At 48.8% G+C, this 19,027-nt stretch overlaps 1 protein-coding gene across 1 annotated transcript; it reads right to left on the bottom strand.

Annotated features, from left to right (window-relative positions):
- Nucleotides 1-3,108: 3,108 nt before the first annotated feature.
- On the bottom strand, nucleotides 3,109-16,924 carry LOC101953742 (membrane-spanning 4-domains subfamily A member 4A). Its single transcript, XM_005280556.4, has 7 exons — nucleotides 16,419-16,924; nucleotides 15,907-16,024; nucleotides 15,221-15,331; nucleotides 12,722-12,778; nucleotides 6,010-6,159; nucleotides 4,396-4,518; nucleotides 3,109-3,941 (listed from the first exon to the last, which is right to left on the bottom strand). Exons 2-7 carry the CDS (start codon nucleotides 15,964-15,966, stop codon nucleotides 3,894-3,896), a joined length of 549 nt encoding a protein of 182 aa, XP_005280613.2. The 5' UTR covers nucleotides 15,967-16,024; nucleotides 16,419-16,924; the 3' UTR covers nucleotides 3,109-3,893.
- Between the last annotated feature and the right edge of the window lie 2,103 nt (nucleotides 16,925-19,027).

Raw genomic sequence — 19,027 nt, 5'->3', positions numbered from 1 at the left:
AGTTCCACTGTGGTCCATATCTTCTCAAAACTCAATCAGGCCACATTTTAGTTCCACCGCTTTTTGGGTAACAGAAAGTTTAACAAATAATATTCCCACTCCTTGTGTTTGCTGTGGGCCCCATGGTCCTTATGTCAGAGCTCTCAAAAGTCCTTACCCTCTAATGTCAGGGGATATTACACAATCTTTATCCTATAACCCCCACGCCCACCCGCCCAAGGTCTGCTCCATCAGCCTCCTTGCTGCTACCTGCCTGGAGTTCTTCCTACAGCAGCCTCTTCTCCAGGCCTTCTCCTAGACTCATAGACTCATAGACTTTAAGGTCAGAAGGAACCATTATGATCATCTGGTCTGACCCCCTGCATGCTGCAGGCCACAAAACCGTCCCTACCCTTTCCTTGACTCTGCTGATGAAGTCCCCAAATCCTGTGTCTTAGTGACTTCAATTGGCAGAGAACCCTCCTGCTAGAGATCCCTGCCACATGCTGCGGAGGAAGGCAAAAAACCTCCAGGGCCTCAGCCAATCTACCCTGGAGGAAAATTCCTTCCCGACCCCAAATATGGCGATCAGTAAGACCCCGAGCATGTAGGCAAGAGTCTCCAGCCTATGTAGGCAAGAGTCTCCTCCCCCTCTTGAAGTTCACCCTTCTCTCAGGACCCTCCCCCACCAAAATCCCAAACTGAAATACAAATGTAAACCTGCTTCTGCGCTCCCTAGACTTGACCTCATGTCCCTTCCTCTGTTGAAACACCCCAAGGTTCTCTCCCTGGAAGTTCAAAGTCTGCCCTATTATCAGGGCTCACGACCACAGTCTGCTTCTGCTAGCCTCCTACCAGACTTCTCTAACTCAGAAAAGGATCCCAGTGCTGTCTCACTCTCCCCCTGGGCTTCCCCCTTGACCCTCCTTATCTCCCTAGTTATCCATCCCCAGAGAGGGATTCTTTCTCTGTACCATTCTTTCCCTCTGCCCCAGCAGCCTCCACCTAATCCGTGCTTCCTTTCTTTATAGTCACCTAGGGGTGACCAGACAGCAAGTGTGAAAAATTGGGACGGGGTGGGGGTAATAGGAGCCTATATGAGAAAAAAATCCAAAAATCGGGACTGTCTCTATAAAATCAGGACAACTGGTCACACTATAGTCACCACTTTGCAGCTTCTTCTCCAGCTGGGCATCATCTTTAATTAGGCCTGCAGGGGCAGCCAGATGAGTTAATTGGCCTCATGCCAGTTAACCCTTTCAAAGCCAGGATGGGTAAATAAATGATCCCTTCCCAGCTGGAAAAGCTTTTCTGAGGAGGAAGGTTTTGCAGTGATCCCCTGTGGGAGTTGGTTCTGTAGCCAGACCTCCCCTTCCCCAAACAGAGCATGCTTTATATCCAGCTCTCCTTGTCTTGGTGCGAGCCTGCCTCCCCATAGCACAGAACTGTATGGAGGAGCTACACCAGATAGGCTCCCAGCCCCTGCGAGAGGGGAAGATCAAGGGAGAGGCAGGCATGTGGCCAGAGTGCACCACCTGATGGATATTCTCAGCTGCCTCGGACCATGGAAGCAAAGCATAAGTTCAGGAACCTCAGAGCTGCCCTAACGTACACTGGGTACTAAGCAGGGCCCTATATAGCCTCAGAATGATCCAGGGAAAGCAATGATAACTGATGTTGTCATCCTTTGACCATAAGGGGCAGGGTAAAATCTAGGCCAACATTGCTCATGCCCATTTCTTTTGCAAAGAGCCTAAGAGATGGATCCTGATTGTCATAGTGTCCACAATAACTGTGGTGGCTGCATGCCAGTTGCAGAATACTGCTGTCTGTCCGTGTCATTTCCTGTCTTGCTGACTGCAGCTTCATGCACGTGAAGAAAGATGAGAGATTCTGAATTCTCTTCTCATTAAAGAAGTATATCAGGGTAGCAGCCACATACCTTACTCAGAGTCAGCTCTGTAGTGCTAGGTGGCAGAGAGGTACAGATAAAGAGACAATGCATGCCTGGGGAGCTTGCAGTCTAAAACTCTGGGCACTTCCTGACTGAATGCAAAACTCAACATCTGTAATATGCCATTGGTACCGATGCATAATTTTACCATGACAAGATAGTATCAGTCACAGCCCAGTCTCAGTTTCAAAAAAAGCATTTAATACTGTGCTCATGCAACAAAAAAATAAGGTCAGCTTCCAGGCATTAACAGTTGGTTAGTTTGCTTTGATCTAGTCCTCTTAGAAACAGGACTAAATCAAAGTGAACTAACAACCTGCTAATGCACAGCCACAGGGTCCATATCAATGGCAAAATTTATGGGTTCTGTGACAGGGGTAACCACAATGACAGGATTCTATCCTTCACCATTGGCTTTCCATATGAAAGGTATATTATTATTTTCAAGGGGGTTTTGACAGAAAACAGTTTCTACAAAATCTAAATTATCTGTGGAAAATTTTTGATTTCTGCTGAATTTTTTCAGTTCTATCAGAAAAATCAAAATGAAACATTTAATTTTGGACCATTTCAACCCTAATCAACACATTTCAGGTCGTTGAACTGAAGCAAAGTTTTGTTTTGTGATAGTTTGACATTAAATTAGGTCTGCCTATGGCACTACAGTGCCTCATTCTCCAATTCTCCTCCATGGGCCAGGTACCTTGGACAGACTACATCTCCCATGATGCAACTCAGTCTCCACTCTAACCAAGCTACATGATGCATCATGGGAAGTGTAGTCCAGCAAGGGACCAAAGCTCCTAAAGAAGAATTAGGGCATCCGGCATCCAAACTATAACTCCCATGAGGCACTACAGCATCTAAGGCAGATGCTGTAAACACTGAAGTATCTCAAAACAGTTCAATAGCAAATGGCAAAAGGAAGTGTTTAGACATTTCTGAATTAAAATTTTTCAGAACTTCATGTTCAGTGAAGAATTAATATTTTGTCCTGATTTAGATGGAAACAAGCATCAAACTGTCAGAACGTCCTACAAGATGGAAATTCCAATGTTTGCTCAGCTCTAGTGTATAGAACCATTCTGAAGTCAGGACTGTGGCATCCATCGGGATGGGAGACACTGCATCCATGAAAGATCTTTTTCCTGATACACCAGAAATAGAAGGAATTCTGGGATTTAATGAAATGTTTAATTTGTTTTAAAAAATGAAAGCAAGAGACAATTTAGATCAGCAATAACCCAGGTCAAGTTGATGCCTGTGTCTGTCTCTGAAGACACACTCACCAAGTACTACCACTCCTATTATACCTGCATATACCCACTTTTGATGGTGCTGCCCTATACGAACAGGTCCCATATGGGGGAAAATGCACTATCATGTGATGTGGTGACAAAACAGGTCAAATTCAGTCCGGGTGTAAATGGGTTCAGACTCCCTTTGAAGTCAGTGTAGGGGCATCTCCCTAGGCTAGGGCTGCAAATGGCCCAGTGGCTTTGTTCTGGTGGATAACCCCATCCTTTCTCATTCCTTTGATGTTGAGTGGCTCAGGGGGCCCAGGGGCATGGAAGTGTTCTGATCCGTTTGGTCAGTGGCCTGTATTTTTCCCTAGTTGGGTACAGTTTTTAATTATACCCAGGTGGGGAAATAGAGGCCATTTATTGACCAGGGGAGAATCCAGGCCATTTGCCAGCTGGGTGGAGAAGCCAGTGGGAATAGTCACTGGGGCCAGGGTTGGTGGGGAATCTGCCAATCTCTAGTAGGGAGAAGGTCTGCCTGGCTGTGCCCCTTGGCACAGAATCCTGCACTGCTTGGGTACTTGGCCCCACCCCTTGCCATGGGTTATTGCTCAGAAGTGAAGCAGCACTTGCTCGGGGCAGGGGGAACCACTGGCATCTCCATTGGGGGAGCTGTCTGGTGATGTCACTCAGGCTGGTGGCACGAAGGGGGCCCCCTCTCACTCAGGATCTGCTTTTTCCTCATGAGAGCTAAGGGCAACAATGGGCTGGAAAAGAAATGAAACACAGCGTGCTGAGTAATCCACACATACAGCAGTGATGAAACCCAACCCCCAGGCTGCCATCCTGCTTCCTCCCAGCACCCACCTATCAAGTGATCTCTCTCCTGCCATCCATCTCCATCCTCTGACAAACAGAGGCTATCCTGATTGCCCTGCTATAAAAAGGCACTGTACCTAGGAACTTCACCCCAGGCATCCCTCCATTTTTGCCCACTGTCTGTGTAATGATATAATTTATGTGTAGCATATTACTCAGCCACTAAGTGTCTGTTCTGTATAAAGTTCCAAGCAAAGTGTAGCCTGCAGTCAACAAGAGAGACAAAGCTGGAACTGGAGCTGTGTGTGTCTTCAGTTATAGCTATTTTGTTAAAATAAAGATCCCCATTTTCCTATTCTATCTCTCTTTCCCTTCTCCCCTATTCAGCTGCTGTTTAATTACCAAATCATCTTCAGAGTTCTGGTAACAGACAACTTTGCATCCAAAGGCTGCCAGAGAAACAGTGAGGCACAACCCCAGAGTTGCTGTGAACAGTGCAATGCCCCGCATGCCTGTGCAGTAGACCTAGAGAACAGACCAGGGACAGAGAGTTACAGAAAATTCCCTGGAAACCAGCATAGAAACTATAGCTACACAACTACATCCATCCCCACAGTCAGTCTGTGGGGGATGGTCCCTTATACTACTGCAATATCTTCTTAAGAGCTTCATCCAGCCCCCTTGTAAGTGATGCCGGGGACTATAGGAAATGTACACCATAGGAATTCTACACTGTGTGAATATTTAATAGTCATCATTCATTTATTAGTTATGCAGCACCTAATATGTGCTGGACACTTTACCAGACTATGATTATGATTTAATATTACAGTAGGACCTATAAGCTTGGGATCCCATTGTGCTAAGAGTAGATTGTAAGAGATGATCTGTGTCCCAAAGATCTTACAATCTAAATAGTCAAGACAGGCAAAAAAAGCTGGGAGACCGGAAGGACTGTTATCCCCGTTTTATAGATGGGGAACTGAGGCACCAAGAGATGAAGTGACTTGTCCAAGGTCATACAGAAAATTTGTGGCAGACTGAGAAACTCAACCCAGAACTCCTGGCTTCCAGATCAATGCCTTAACCACAAGGTTTCTTCAATCCAGCTCCCCTGAGGCTCAGGTTGCACTAACTTAGACATGCAGCTTCAGAGGCACATTGCATAAAGTCAGTAGAATTCTTTGAAAACACCGAATGATCAGACAAATAAAAGTCAACGATTTCTAGTAACCTCCAATCCAAAAGCCAACCATCCTATTCATGTCAGGGCATTGAGGGACTATCCCACAGATTTTCCAACACAAACTGGGGTGGGAGGAAAAGGAGAATTGAGCAGGATTTTGAAAACAACCCCCCCACAAGTCTCCGCAGCTATCCAGTGGCTTTAGTGGTGGGGGCTGCCTATCTTGGGACACTGGACTGTTGGGATGGCTTCCCTTGGACTGAAATCTCCACTACTTGGAGTCCTTAAATTGAGACTGGATCTCTTTCTAAGATAGATGCTGCAATTCAACCCACAAGGTATTAGGTTCAGCTGGGCAGGAATTATTGGGTAAAGTCCAATTATTGGGAGAGGAAGAGTGGTCCAACCATCCCTGGCTCTGCTATCCATGTCCTGTGTGATCTATAGCAAGTCACTTAGGCCCAGATCCTCATGAGTATTTAGGCGTGATGAGAGTTAGCCTTTCCCATCTCTAAGATGGAGATAATAGCACAGCCCTGCCTCCCAGGATCCATACATTAAAGCATGTAAGGTATTCAGATACTACAGTAATGGGGTGAGAGAAGAACCTAAGACATGACATTCTCTGGCCTATGCTATGCGGGAGGTCAGACTAGATGATCACAATAGTCCACTCTGGCCTTCAGATCTATAGCAACTGAGGGGGTGGAGTGGAAGTCCAGGCATAAAAGATGGAGGCTGAATCCCCCAGGATCATATACCTCCCCAGAAAACAGTCAATGGCCTCCCAAAACAAGGCAGGGATGGACACAGGATTGCAGAGGACCCACCATGATCTGATCATGCACACGGCAATTCTGGAGCTGGTCCTGGAGATCACAGGCAAAACTGAGATAGGAGAGCAGGTCCCTCAGGTAGAGGAAGTTGATCACCATGACAACAGCTGCAGCAATGATCTGGATCACCAGACAGGCCTTCACCTGGAAGACAGCAGAACTATGAGCAATGCTGCTGTCAAGGCTGATTCCCCACTCTGGCACTTCAAGTGCAGAAGGTGGGGGCCCTCAAGGATTCTAAAAATTAATACTGGCCACTCCAGGCTGGTATTAAACCTCCAACGTTACAGCTTCTCTCTGACCTTGGATAGGTAGATGCTGCCACCACCCAAGTGCAAAACCCCTGGGAACCCAGGAAGGAGCACTTGGGAATTCCTTCCTGTGGGGTACCCTCAAGCCTTTTCACCTCCCCTCCAGGGAAGAGCTGAGAAAGGAAAACAAAGAAATCAGCTGTTGCCACCAGCTAACTAAAAACATGCACAAAAATCCAAATCCTGTTCTTAAAAATGGTAAATTTCATTAAAAACAAAAAGAAATAAAATACATCTGAAAACTCAGACTATTGCTAGATTTTTAAAAAGAGCAATTTCAAAAATTAAGCACCCCAAATAGTTTTTTGGGGGGGTCAGCTTAAAGGTTACAAGCAACAAAAGCATCTGGGGTTAGCACAGAGGAATCCACAAGCCATAAGAAATAAACAAAATAAACCTAATCATGTCTTTCTAGACATTTTCTGATCCTCTTACATATCTGGGTTCCAAATAAGCAATTCTAAGTATGATTTTCATACCTGGCCTTCAGCTTCTCACAGCATAACTGCTGCCCTGTTTCCCTCTTCTCCGGAGAACCACAAAAGACACAAAGAAAGTCCACCCCCAATTTTAAAAAATTCTAGCCATCCCATTGGCTCTTTTGGTCAGGTGCCCACTCACTTCCCTTTACCTATGCATGCAGTCAGACTTTTTAACCCTTTACAGGTAAAGTAAGTAGAGAACAGCTACCAAGAGGGATTCTATAGCTAACTGGCTGGCTGGGTGTCCACAAAAGGAAGGTACCCCCCCTCTCATTTATCACACACACCCCAAATCATAGACAGTGCTGGCCAGCCTGGTTCACGTTGGGTCCACACTGGCTGGGATTTCTTCCTGGAGGTTTAGGAAACCAAGTTAATAAGATACATGCATCTTTAATTTTACTAATTACATGAAGAACTAAACAGTATTTTTCACATTTCAAGGACTACAATGATGTAGAATACAGGGACATTTTTACCCCGCTGATTCTGGGAAACCTTCCCAGGAGAGTGCATCAGCCACTTTGTTAGGGCTCATGAAATGTGTTGTATTTTAAAATCAAAGTCCTGAAGAGCTAAACTCCACTGAAGAAGTTTGTTGTTATTCTTTTTGACTGTGTGAAGCCACTTCAGTGCAGCATGGTCAGTCTGCAGATAGAACCGCTGTCCCCAAATGTATGGGCGTTGCTTCTCCAGAGCATACACAATGGCGTAACATCCTTTTTGGAGACTGAACAGTGGCTTTCCCTTTTAGAAAGTTTTTTGCTGAGAAACACGACACTGAGACGCATCTGTGGTTACGACGAAAAGTTAGTCAAAGTTCGGGGCCCCCAGTACAGGGTCAGATGTAAGGGCTGCCTTAAGCTGGTTAAAGGCTCTCTGACACTTCTCAGTCCACTGAACTACATTTGGTTGTTTTTTCCTGGTTACGTCGGTCAGTGGGGTGGCAATTTGGCTGTAGTGTGGTGTACATCATCTGTAATACCCAGCCAAGCCCAAGAAGGATTGGACCTGCTTCTTTGACTTAGGAACTGGCCAATTTTGGATAGCATTTACTTTAGCCTGTAGGGGATTGATAGTTTCTTGACCCACCCGTTGTCCAAGGTACATTATCCTGTTTAGGCCTATTTGACACTTCTTGGCCTTAACGGTTAATCCTGCCTCCCTTATGCGCTGGAAGACAGCTTGGAGGTATTCCAGGTGTTCTGGATGAATCTGAGAATATGGCCACATCATAAAGGTAGGCGACTGCAAATTCCCCAAATCCAGCCAGAAGGTTATCTACCAATCTCTGGAAGGTTGCGGGTGCATTTCGCAGTCCGAAAGGGAGCACATTAAATTCATACAGCCCTACATGGGTGATGAAGGCTGACCTTTCCTTGACTGGGTCATCTAGTGGCACTTGCCAGTACCCCTTAGTTAAATCTAAGGTGGAGACAAACTCGGCATGTCCCAGTTCCTCCTATAGCTCATCTGTGCGTGGCATGGGATAGTTTTCTGGGTGAGTTACATCATTTAGCTTACAGTAGTCCAAGCAAAAGCAGATTTCCTCACCTGGTTTGGGCCTAAGAACCACTGGAGAGGCCCATGCACTCTCAGAGGGGCGGATTACACCCATCTGTAACATGTCCTTGATCTCCCTTTCTATTGCAGTTTTGGCTTGAGGAGCCATCGGGTAGAGTTGGGCTTCAATTGTGTGAGCATCACCTGTGTCAATGGAATGGTACGCCCATTCTGTCCATCCTGGGGTGGCTGAAAACATTGGCGCAAAGCTGGTGTGCAGCTCCTGGATTTGCTATCGCTGCTTATGTCCAAGGGTGATGGAAAGGCCTCTTCTACGCCACCATTGCTTTTTCCTTTATAGTAGACTCCTTCAGGCCACTCAGCGTCAACTCTCTCCTCCGTTGTAAACTGGAGAACCTTGATTTCTCGGGAATACGAGGGCTTTAGAGAATGAACATGGTATACTTTAGGTTTTAGGATAGGGCCTGGGAACGCTATGAGGTAATTAACAGCTCTCAGGTGCTTTTGGACCATAAATGGCCTCTCACACGATGCTTCCATCTTATTGGCCTGGAGCGCTTTTAGGACCATGACTTGGTCACCTACTCTGAAGGAACGCTCTCTGGCATGTTTGTCATACCAGGCCTTTTGCTCTTGTTGAGCATTCTGTAGCTTTTCTTGAACAAGGGCTAGAGAGTCCTTGAGGGTGTTTTTCAGGTTGGTTACAAAGTTCAAAATGTTAGTTCCTGGAGCAGATGTATCCCCCTCCCATTGCTGCTTCACCAACTGTAATGGACCTTAACTTTGTGGCCATAAACAAGTTGAAAAAGGGTAAAACCCCCAAACTGGGATGTGGTACAGCCCTGTAGGCAAAGAGCAACTGCTGCAACACTAGGTCCCAATTATTGGAGTGCTCATTCATGAATTTACATATCATGGCCCCCAAAGTCCCATTAAACTTCTCCACTAGGCCATTTGTTTGATGGTGGTAAGGGTGGCCACCAAGTGGTTCACCCCATGACCTTCCCAAAGACCTTTCATGGTCCCTGCCAGAAAATTAGTTCCCGAATCCGTAAGGATGTCTGAGGGCCAACCTACCCTGGAAAAAATGTCTGCCAATGCCTGGCTCATGCTTTTAGTACTGGTGTTGCTTAGAGCTACTGCTTCCAGCCATCGGGTGGCAAAATCCATGTAAGTCAGTATGTACTGCTTTCCTCTGGGTGTCTTCTTAGGGAAAGGACCCAGAATATCCACAGCTACATGCTGAAAGGGAACCTCAATTATGGGGGGAGTGGCTGGAGAGGGGCCTTGACCTGGTCTTGGGGCTTTCCCACCCTCTGAAACATCTCACAAGACCGCACATAGGTAGAAATGTCTTTGCCCATTCCCTCCCAGTGAAATGACTTCCCCAGATGGTTTTTGGTCCTCTTCACCCCAGCATGGCCACTAGGGCAATCATGGGCTAAGCTCAAGAGCTTTTTCCTATACTTAGTTGGAACTACCAACTGTCTCTGAGGATGCCAGTCCTCCTTGTGCCCACCAGAAAGGGTTTTCTTGTATAAGAGTCCTTCTTCTATAACAAACCTGGACCTATTGGAAGATCTGAGAGGCAGTGGGTCACTCCGTGCTGCCATCCAAGCTCCCTTGAGTCTCTCATCTGCTTCCTGCTCTGCCTGGAACTGCTCCCTTGATGCTGGAGACATTAGTTTCTTGCTGGGTTGTGGACTTGGGCTTGGTCCCACTGGAAGTGATGCAGGTGATGAGGGTGTCTCCGTTGAGTGTGAACCACTCTCCACTGGTGCACTGGGTTGTATTTCAGGCTCCGGTTGAGCTTCTTGCACCGGTGTAGCTGCTGCTACAGGTGCAGGCTTTCTGGCACCCTTTGGTGCTGGCTTCCCTGACTCTGGTGGGGTTGCAAGCATGGGCTCTGGTGCTGACTGTTCCGCCAGTTCTGATCCTTGGGCTGGTTCTGGCTGGGTCCCAGGAACTGGATCTACAACTGCTGTCAGGCTCTGGACTGGTTTCACCACCTCTGGCTGGGTCCCTGTAGGAGGCTCAGGAATGGAGTTTGGTGTGGAGGCCTGTTTAGCCTGGCTGTAGGTGACCATCCCCACCCTTTTTGTTAGCCTCACATAATTGTTGAAGTCTTCTCCCAGCAGCATGGGAATGGGATAATCGTCATAGACTGCAAAAGTCCATATTCCTGACCACCCCTTGTACTGGACAGGCAACCTGGCTGAAGGCAAGTTAAAAAGAGTTGCCCTTAAAGGGTTGCACCATCACCTGGGCTTCTGGGTCGATGAATTTGGGGTCCACCAGGGATTGGTGGATAGCTGACACCTGTGCTCCAGTGTGTCTCCATGCAGTACTCTTCCTCCCGCCCACACTCACAGTTTCTTTTCACTCTGGGGGTATTTGCAAGGCATCTGGGCCTGATGGCTCTCGGTGGGATCCCGGGGTAATGAGTTGCAGTCAACTGGTGCTCTTGGGACAGTTGGCCTTCTCATGCCCCAGCTCATTACATTTAAAGCATCGCCCAGCTGACTGGGCTGGGGTGAGGTGGGTGGTTGGAGAGTGGGGTGGTGGGACGAGAGGGCATCTGGGGTCTCCCTGGATGTGTGGAGGGCTCCTCCTTGCAAGGTGGGACTTTGGGCTGACCCCGATAGTGGGGTATCGTCTCGGGTTGCCCCTTCTGGTATCCCCACCAACTGCTACTAGCTTTCTTCTTCTCTGCCACTTCCATCCATTTGGCTCTGATCTCCCCCGCCTCGATTACAGTTTTGGGCTTCCCATCTAGGATGTACCTTTCTATTTCCTCAGGAACACCCTCTCAGAACTGCTCCATTTGTATTAGGAGACACAGATCTTCCAAAGATTTAACATTTACTCCTGATATGCAGGCATCCCAATTTTTTACAATGTGGTAGGCATTGGGAAAATGCCACATTTGGTTTCCACCTTAGGGCTCTGAACTGCTGACGGGCATGCTCAGGTGTTAGCCCCATCCTAATTCTGGCCTTTTGTTTAAAAAGTTCGTACTCATTCATGTGTTCTTTAGGCATTTCAGCTGCCACCTCTGCTAAGGGACCACCGTGTTGTGGCCTCAGCGCCACCATATAGTGATCTGTAGGGATGTTGTACCCAAGGCAGGCCCTTTCAAAATTTTCTAAGGCCTCTGTATCATTGCCTACCTAGTATGTGGGGAATTTCTTGGAATGGGGAGCAGAACCTGGAGAAGGACTGTTAGGGTTACCTGGTGGACCCAGCTTAGCCCTTTCCAGTTCTAAGAGCTTCCGCTCTAACTCTGCCTCCAAGCACTTCATTTCCAAGCATTTCACCTGTCTTTTCTCCTCCACTTCCAACTCCAAGCGCTTTGCTTCTCATTTTTGCTCCACTTCCAAGTGCTTCATCTATAGGACAAAATTCCTGTCTTCCACAATCTGAACCCAGTCTGCATTAAGAGCATCCCTCCATCTTGGCACCTGGATCTCGGTTGGGGGAGGGCTGACCCTTCACTCCTGGGAAGTTCCCCGTCCCCCATTCCCTCCTTGCATTTCCATCATGGAGCTGGCTGTCTGGGCTTGATCTGGGTCTGTCTCCTCCGTGGCGTGCCGCTTTGGGAAGACTAGTTTTTCTAAGGTTTCGGTGCCTGCCCTCAACCTCATGCACAGGCTGCCCTACTCTAGCCTAACTATTTCGTTGCCACAAAGCTAGAAAAAAAAATAAACTGCTTGTTGGACTAGCTGGCTTTGCAGGCTGAACCCTTTGCATGCCTGTTCCCCCTCAGGCAGCAAAGAAAAAGAAAACCAACCTCCCTGGCTTTCAAGCAGCCAAAAGGAAAAATGTGTCCTTTTAAAATCCTGAGGTCTGTGCTTCTGGGTCAAAATGATCCCACCTCTGGCCCCATGTCAAGGTGGATTCCCCGCTCTGGCACTCTGAGTGCAGAAGGCGGGGGCCCACAAGGATTCTAAAAATGAATACTGGCCACTCCAAGCTTGTATTAAACTCCCAAGGTTACAGCTTCTCTCTGACCTTGGATGGGTAGATGCTGCCACCACCCAAATGCAAAACCCCTTGGTACTCAGGAAGGCACACTTGAGAATTCCAAAAGTTCTAGCCGTCCCATTGGCTCTTTTGGTCAGGTGCCCATTCACTTCCCTTTACCTATGCATGCAGTCAGACTTTTTAACTCTTTACAGGTAAAGCAAGTAGAGAACATCTACCAAAAGGGATTCTCTAGCTAACTGGCTGGCTGGGTATCCACAAAAGGAAGCTACCCTCCCTCCCACCCCCATTTATCACAGCTGCTATGGATCAACATAGTGCCCAAGGGAGTGAGATAGAGGAGAGAGAGAGAGAGCGAGAGAGAGGGAGAGAGAGAGAGAGGGAGGAACAGAATTAGTCACTCACCAGGGCCATGCTAGGTGCTCTGTCAGCAGCGATGGCAATGATGCCAGCCAAGAATAACTGTAGGGAAAAGAATCATAGAATCATAGAATATCAGGGTTGGAAGGGACCTCAAGAGGTCATCTAGTCCAACCCCCTGCTCAAAGCAGGACCAATTCCCAACTAAATCATCCCAGCCAGGACTTTGTCAAGCCGGGCCTTAAAAACCTCCAAGGAAGGAGACTCCATCACCTCCCTAGGTAACACATTCCAGTGCTTCACCACCCTCCTAGTGAAATAGTGTTTCCTAATATCCAACCTGGACCTCCCCCACTGCAACTTGAGACCATTGCTCCTTGTTCTGTCATCTGCCACCACTGAGAACAGCCGAGCTCCATCCTCTTTGGAACCCCCCTTCAAGTAGTTGAAGGCTGCTATCAAATCCCCCCTCCTTCTTCTCTTCTGGAGACTAAACAATCCCAGTTCCCTCAGCCTCTCCTCATAAGTCATGCGCTCCAGACCCCTAATCATTTTTGTTGCCCTCCGCTGGACTCTTTCCAATTTTTCCACATCCTTCTTGTAGTGTGGGGCCCAAAACTGGACACAGTATTCCAGATGAGGCCTCACCAATGTCGAATAAAGGGGAACGATCACGTTCCTTGATCTGCTGGCAATGCCCCTACTTATAAAGCCCAAAATGCCGTTAGCCTTCTTGGCATCAAGAGCACACTGTTGACTCATATCCAGCTTCTCGTCCATTGTGACCCCTAGGTCCTTTTCTGCAGAACTGCTACCTAGCCATTCGGTCCCTAGTCTGTAGCAGTGCATGGGATTCTTCCGTCCTAAGTGCAGGACTCTGCACTTGTCCTTGTTGAACCTCATCAGGTTTTTTTTGGCCCAATCCTCTAATTTGTCTAGGTCCCTATGTATTCGATCCCTACCCTCTAGTGTATCTACCACGCCTCCTAGTTTAGTGTCATCTGCAAACTTGCTGAGAGTGCAGACCACACCATCCTCCAGATCATTAATAAAGATATTAAACAAAACCGGCCCCAGGACCGACCCTTGGGGCACTCCGCTTGAAACCGGCTGCCAACTAGACATGGAACCATTGATCACTACCCGTAGAGCCCGACAATCTAGCCAGCTTTCTATCCACCTTACAGTCCATTCATCCAGCCCATACTTATTTAACTTGGCTGCAAGAATACTGTGGGAGACCGTATCAAAAGCTTTACTAAAGTCAAGGAATAACACATTCACTGCTTTCTCCTCATCCACAGAGCCAGTTATCTCATCATAGAAGGCAATTAGGTTAGTCAGGCACGACTTCCCCTTCGTGAATCCATGCTGACTGTTCCTGATCACTTTCCTCTCCTCTAAGTGTTTCATAATTGATTCCTTGAGGACCTGCTCAATGATTTTTCCAGGGACTGAGGTGAGGCTGACTGGCCTGTAGTTCCCCAGATCCTCCTTCTTCCCTTTTTTAAAGATGGGCACTACATTAGCCTTTTTCCAGTCATCTGGGACCTCCCCCAATTGCCATGAGTTTTCAAAAATAATGGCTAATGGCTCTGCAATCTCATCCGCCAACTCCTTTAGCACCCTCGGATGCAGCGCATCCTGCCCCATGGACTTGTGCATGTCCAGGTTTTCTAAATAGTCCCGAACCACTTCTTTCTCCACAGAGGGTTGGTCACCTTCTCCCCATATTGTGCTGCCCAGTGCAGCAGTCTGGGAGCTGACCTTGTTCGTGAAGACAGAGGCAAAAAAAGCATTGAGTACATTAGCTTTTTCCACATCCTCGGTTACTAGGTTGCCTCCCTCATTCAGTAAGGGGCCCACACTTTCCTTGACTTTCTTCTTGTTGCTAACATACCTGAAGAAACCCTTCTTGTTACTCTTAACATCTCTTGCTAGCTGCAACTCCAAGTGTGATTTGGCCTTCCTGATTTCACTCCTGCATGCCTGAGCAATATTTTTATACTCCTCCCTGGTCATTTGTCCAATCTTCCACTTCTTGTAAGCTTCTTTTTTGTGTTTAAGATCAGCAAGGATTTCACTGTTTAGCCAAGCTGGTCGCCTGCCATATTTACTATTCTTTCTACACATCGGGATGGTTTGTTCCTGCAACCGCAATAAGGATTCTTTAAAATATAGCCAGCTCTCCTGGACCCCTTTGCCCTTCATGTTATTCTCCCAGGGGATCCTACCTATCTGTTCCCTGAGGGAGTCAAAGTCTGCTTTTCTGAAGTCCAGGGTCCGTATTCTGCTGCTCTACTTGTCAGAGCACAAGTAGTAACACTCAGGGCTTTGGAGGAGAGATAGCTACTCAGCACTAGGAAAGCAGGGCCAGCACTTCAGGGCCTCAGCAGAGCTGCAGAAGGGGCAGGGCTGGGATTTAGGGGCACCGGAGTTCTGCATGTGGGGAGCCCTGGGCAGGAGGGCTATAGGTCAGGGTTGAAGGGCACTGGCAGAGGTGGGTGGGCCAGCAGGGGTAGCTGAGACAACTCATTCTCTTACCAGGATTCCTGGGAAGAAATGGATGCCGACACTATCCGTGTAAGCGCAGTTGTCGATGACGAAGAGGGTTCCGAAGGCCACCTGCAGCAGCCCCACCACCACTAGCACCGCCTGGCAACGAGAGACGCTACAGCCATTGGCAAGGGGGCTGGGAGCATCGCAGTCACTAAGGATGCCAGTCAGATACCAACGTGCAGGGATGCCATCCCTTGGAATGCAGGGAGCACAAGTCAGCCTTGCTGAGCCAGGCATCAGGGCCGGGGTGGGGGGCTGTTTGCCGATAAACCACATGGGCATTTACTTGCTCCCACTCTTCTGAGTTTCAAGCCTTATCAGAGCCCAAGTAGCCCTATGGGCCAGTGCACAACCCCAAGACCCAGAGCACTCAAGACCCTTAGATGGGTGATTGGAGTCCTGGCAGCAGAGGAACAGGCCTGGGAGAAGATTGGCCTCTCCTTATACCCAGAGCAGGTAATGGCACTGCTGGATCCCCACCCACCTTCTCCACATCCCCCAGGGTGTCACCCTCATCTCTAGGGGGTGGCTAAGGAGCTGAGTCCCCACTGCCCATAGAGCCAAGTCTGGGGGCTCTGCCCCAGCTGTGGGTGGAGGGAACATCAAGGAGGCCAAGGCAGGAGCCATGGGAAGGAAGTCCCAGTTCTGTCTCTCCCTGGGAAAGGCCTCACCCCAAAGACTCTGGGCTGCACCCCAAGGAAGCCGTGCAGCAGGGATTCCAGCTCCGACATGGTAGCCCCTAGGCGTGGTGACACAGAACAACCCCCTCGTGGAATCCTGAAAACGAGCCTGCGAAGAGAGTAGTGTCAATCTGAGGAGAACATGGAGCAGTCATCTTCCCCCACCCTAGCCCATGCAGCCCCCTCATGAGAGAGGGACCCCCAGGAGTATCTGCCTGATCCCTGTGCGGGAAGCCCCAAGGGAAGGTGAACAGGTTGGTCTCTAGCTAGGAGACAAGTTGGAAGCAGAGGGGACTGTACTAGGGGCACAAATTTAGGGATCCCAGGATGAGAGACTCCTCTGGCCGGATGAATGAGGGCCGGGGTCCTGTCCTGTCACAGAGGGTCCTTCACCCCCCTCAGGCCAGTCACCCCTTCTTCTAGTGATCCAGCCCCCAAACCCCTCATCCTATTCACTGCCCTCCCCATTGACCCCCCCACCCTATCTCCCTCCCCACACTCACCTGGGTCTCTCTGTCCTGGTGCAGAGGTGGGCTCCAGGCTCCCAGTGTGGGTACTAATCACCAGCTTTATGCCTGGTTCTCCTGCTGCTCCCCCCAGACTGATCTGATCCCCCGTGTCTCCTTGGAGGCCTGCCAGGAAGTGTCCCAACCTCCTGTGGGGCTGCCGGATGCTTACCACAGAGAAGGAGCTTTCAACACAACTCAGCACATGCTTCCCTGCACAGTCACCATGCCCCTGCATGGGGAGCCTGAGGCAGGAAGGGGCCTGTCAGCTCCCATCCAGCCTAGGGAAGGTCACAGTGCCTCAGGAGCCAAGGGGCATGGCCCATCTGGGGGGCAAGCCACACAGCTGCCTATGGGGCTGGGTGGCTCCAGGGGATGGGAATGAGTGGCTGCAGGGTGGCTGAGGGGATCTGCAGTTCTGGAGATGTGAATATGTTGGGAAGGGCCACCAGAGAAAGAGACATGTACCAAGATGGCCACGCCAGGGAGATCACCCCTTTCTCCCCCTCCCACTCCACTACCCCTTGGCCCTCAGGGAGAGATTATCACAACCACCAGCCATTCCTGGAGAGCTGCCCCCCTCTCCATCTCCTCCAGGATGTACACACATCTCCCCCCACCCCTAGCTCTCCCAATTGACCCCACACAACACTCTGTCTCCCCACCGAGGCAAGTACCCCACTCCCCACACACAGCCTTCACCCCCTGGGACAGTTATTCAGACAGTCGCACCCAGGGTAATAATTATCTATTGAGGGGGCAGGGGCTGGTGTTGTGCCCATGCCACAGCATCCCCCCCCCCCCCCCCAGCAGCCTAATCACAGGGCCATTTCCTGTGTCTGTCCCCACCCAACACACCTCCTAGGTGGGCAAACACCTCAGCCCCAGGCAGCCTCTTCACTTCCCAATAGACAGCAACATTTCTCTATGTCCATCCAAGAGCCACCCCCACCAACCTTTTGCAATCCCAGCTCTTCCCCCTTCCAGGCCAGGCAGGGGACCCAGCTGGGGGAAGCTGCTGCTGCAAGTGCCTGTTGATTTACAAGACTTCTCTCTGGGGGCAACCCCATCAGCCATGCACAACCAGTAAATCTTGTGGGTTTGGTTTTGTGGCCAGGAGACTATCATAGAATATTAGGGTTGGAAGGGACCTCAGAAGATCATCTAGTCCAACCCCCTGCTCAAAGCAGGACCAATCCCCAGACAGATTTTTGCCCCAGATCCCTAAATGGCCCCCTCAAGGATTGAGCTCACAACCCTAGGTTTAGCAGGCCAATGCTCAAACCACTGAGCTATCCCTCCCCCCCAAGTCCGCTAGTGTACAGCTACCTCCCTGCACCCCACCAGCAACCATCATTCCCCCACCCACACACTACTCCTAGAATAACCAGTGCTGGGGCCTGGAGTGGAGATGGATGGATCACAGCCCCATATACAATCACTGCAGACATTACAGTGTAAGAGAGAGACACCAACTCTCACAGTTACTGCCAGCACCATTCACCTAGAATAGATTCCAAGGCCAGAAGAGACCTCTGTGATCGGCTAGTCTGACGTCTTGCTTAGCGCAGGCCACAGGACTGTCCTGAATTCATTACTGTTTGAATTAGCACAGATCATAGAACCATAGGGTTAGAAGGGACCACAAGGAGGGTCACCTACTCTAACCCCCTGCCAAGATGAAGGATTTGTTGTGTCTAAGCCATCCAAAACAGGTGGCTGCCCAGACTCTTTTTGAAAACCTCCAGTGAAGGAGCTTCCACAACCTCCCTAGGCATGTCTGTTCCATTGTCCACCTGTTCTTATAGTTAGCAACCTCTGCCTGAGGTTTAATCTAAATCTGCCATGCTCTAGTTTGAACCCATTTCCTCTTATCCTTCCCTCTGTGGCAACAGAGAACAACTTTTCTCCATCTTTTTTATTGCACCATTCCTTAGGAAAAGCTTCCAGTTTTGACTTAAGTTGCTAGTGACTGAGAATCCACCACAGCCCTTGATAAATTGTTCTGATGGTTAGTTACCCTCGCTGGTTTTTTTTAATGCATCTTATTTCTAGTCTGAGTTTGCTTCAACTTCCACCCGCTGCATCTTGTTAGTCTTTGTCTGCTAGACTGAAGAGCCCTTAATTTTCAAGTTTATGTACTCCTTATAGATACTGATAGAATGCAATCAAGTCACCCCATAATCTTTTCTTTATATTAATGTAACACTGATGCCATTGGGTACAGTTGTCAGGAGCAGGGATTGAATCTTTGATCTTTGTGTTAGGGGGCTTATTTTTTCACCCTCTCACTTCCCTGGTTCTTCTTGCATGAACAGAGAGCAACAATACCCAAAGTCCAAAGGTGCAAACAATTCGATGTTTATTGGGGTGAACTTCCAACAAGCATAATTCCAGTTTCCTTCCTCAGTGTCGCCCTTCCCAGCTCTGACACCACAGAGCCCTGCCTGTCTCCCTGTTCCCATTCCCACCCCCACTTAGTAAAGCATGATTCCAGTTCCCCCACCCCCAGTCCCTGTTCCCATTTCCCCCCTTACTTCCTGATTGACTGCAGACTATATAGTAAAACTTGAGTTCTGCTTAGCTATACCTTAACCAATCATTTT

This window comes from Chrysemys picta, chromosome 4 (assembly GCF_011386835.1).
Source record: "Chrysemys picta bellii isolate R12L10 chromosome 4, ASM1138683v2, whole genome shotgun sequence".
Lineage (NCBI taxonomy): Eukaryota > Metazoa > Chordata > Testudines > Emydidae > Chrysemys > Chrysemys picta.
Note: the sequence above shows the minus strand (reverse complement) of the source record. Positions and strands in the feature narration are given on the sequence as shown.

Coding starts and splice junctions, on each gene's coding strand:
- LOC101953742 (XM_005280556.4), bottom strand. CDS start 15,966: ATGTCGGAGCTGGAATCCCTGCTGCACGGCTTCCTTGGGGTGCAGCCC. Junction 12,779..15,220: donor ATTTCTTCCCAGGAATCCTG/GTAAGAGAATGA, acceptor TTTTCCCTACAG/TTATTCTTGGCTGGCATCAT. Junction 6,160..12,721: donor GAGCACCTAGCATGGCCCTG/GTGAGTGACTAA, acceptor GCTGTCTTCCAG/GTGAAGGCCTGTCTGGTGAT.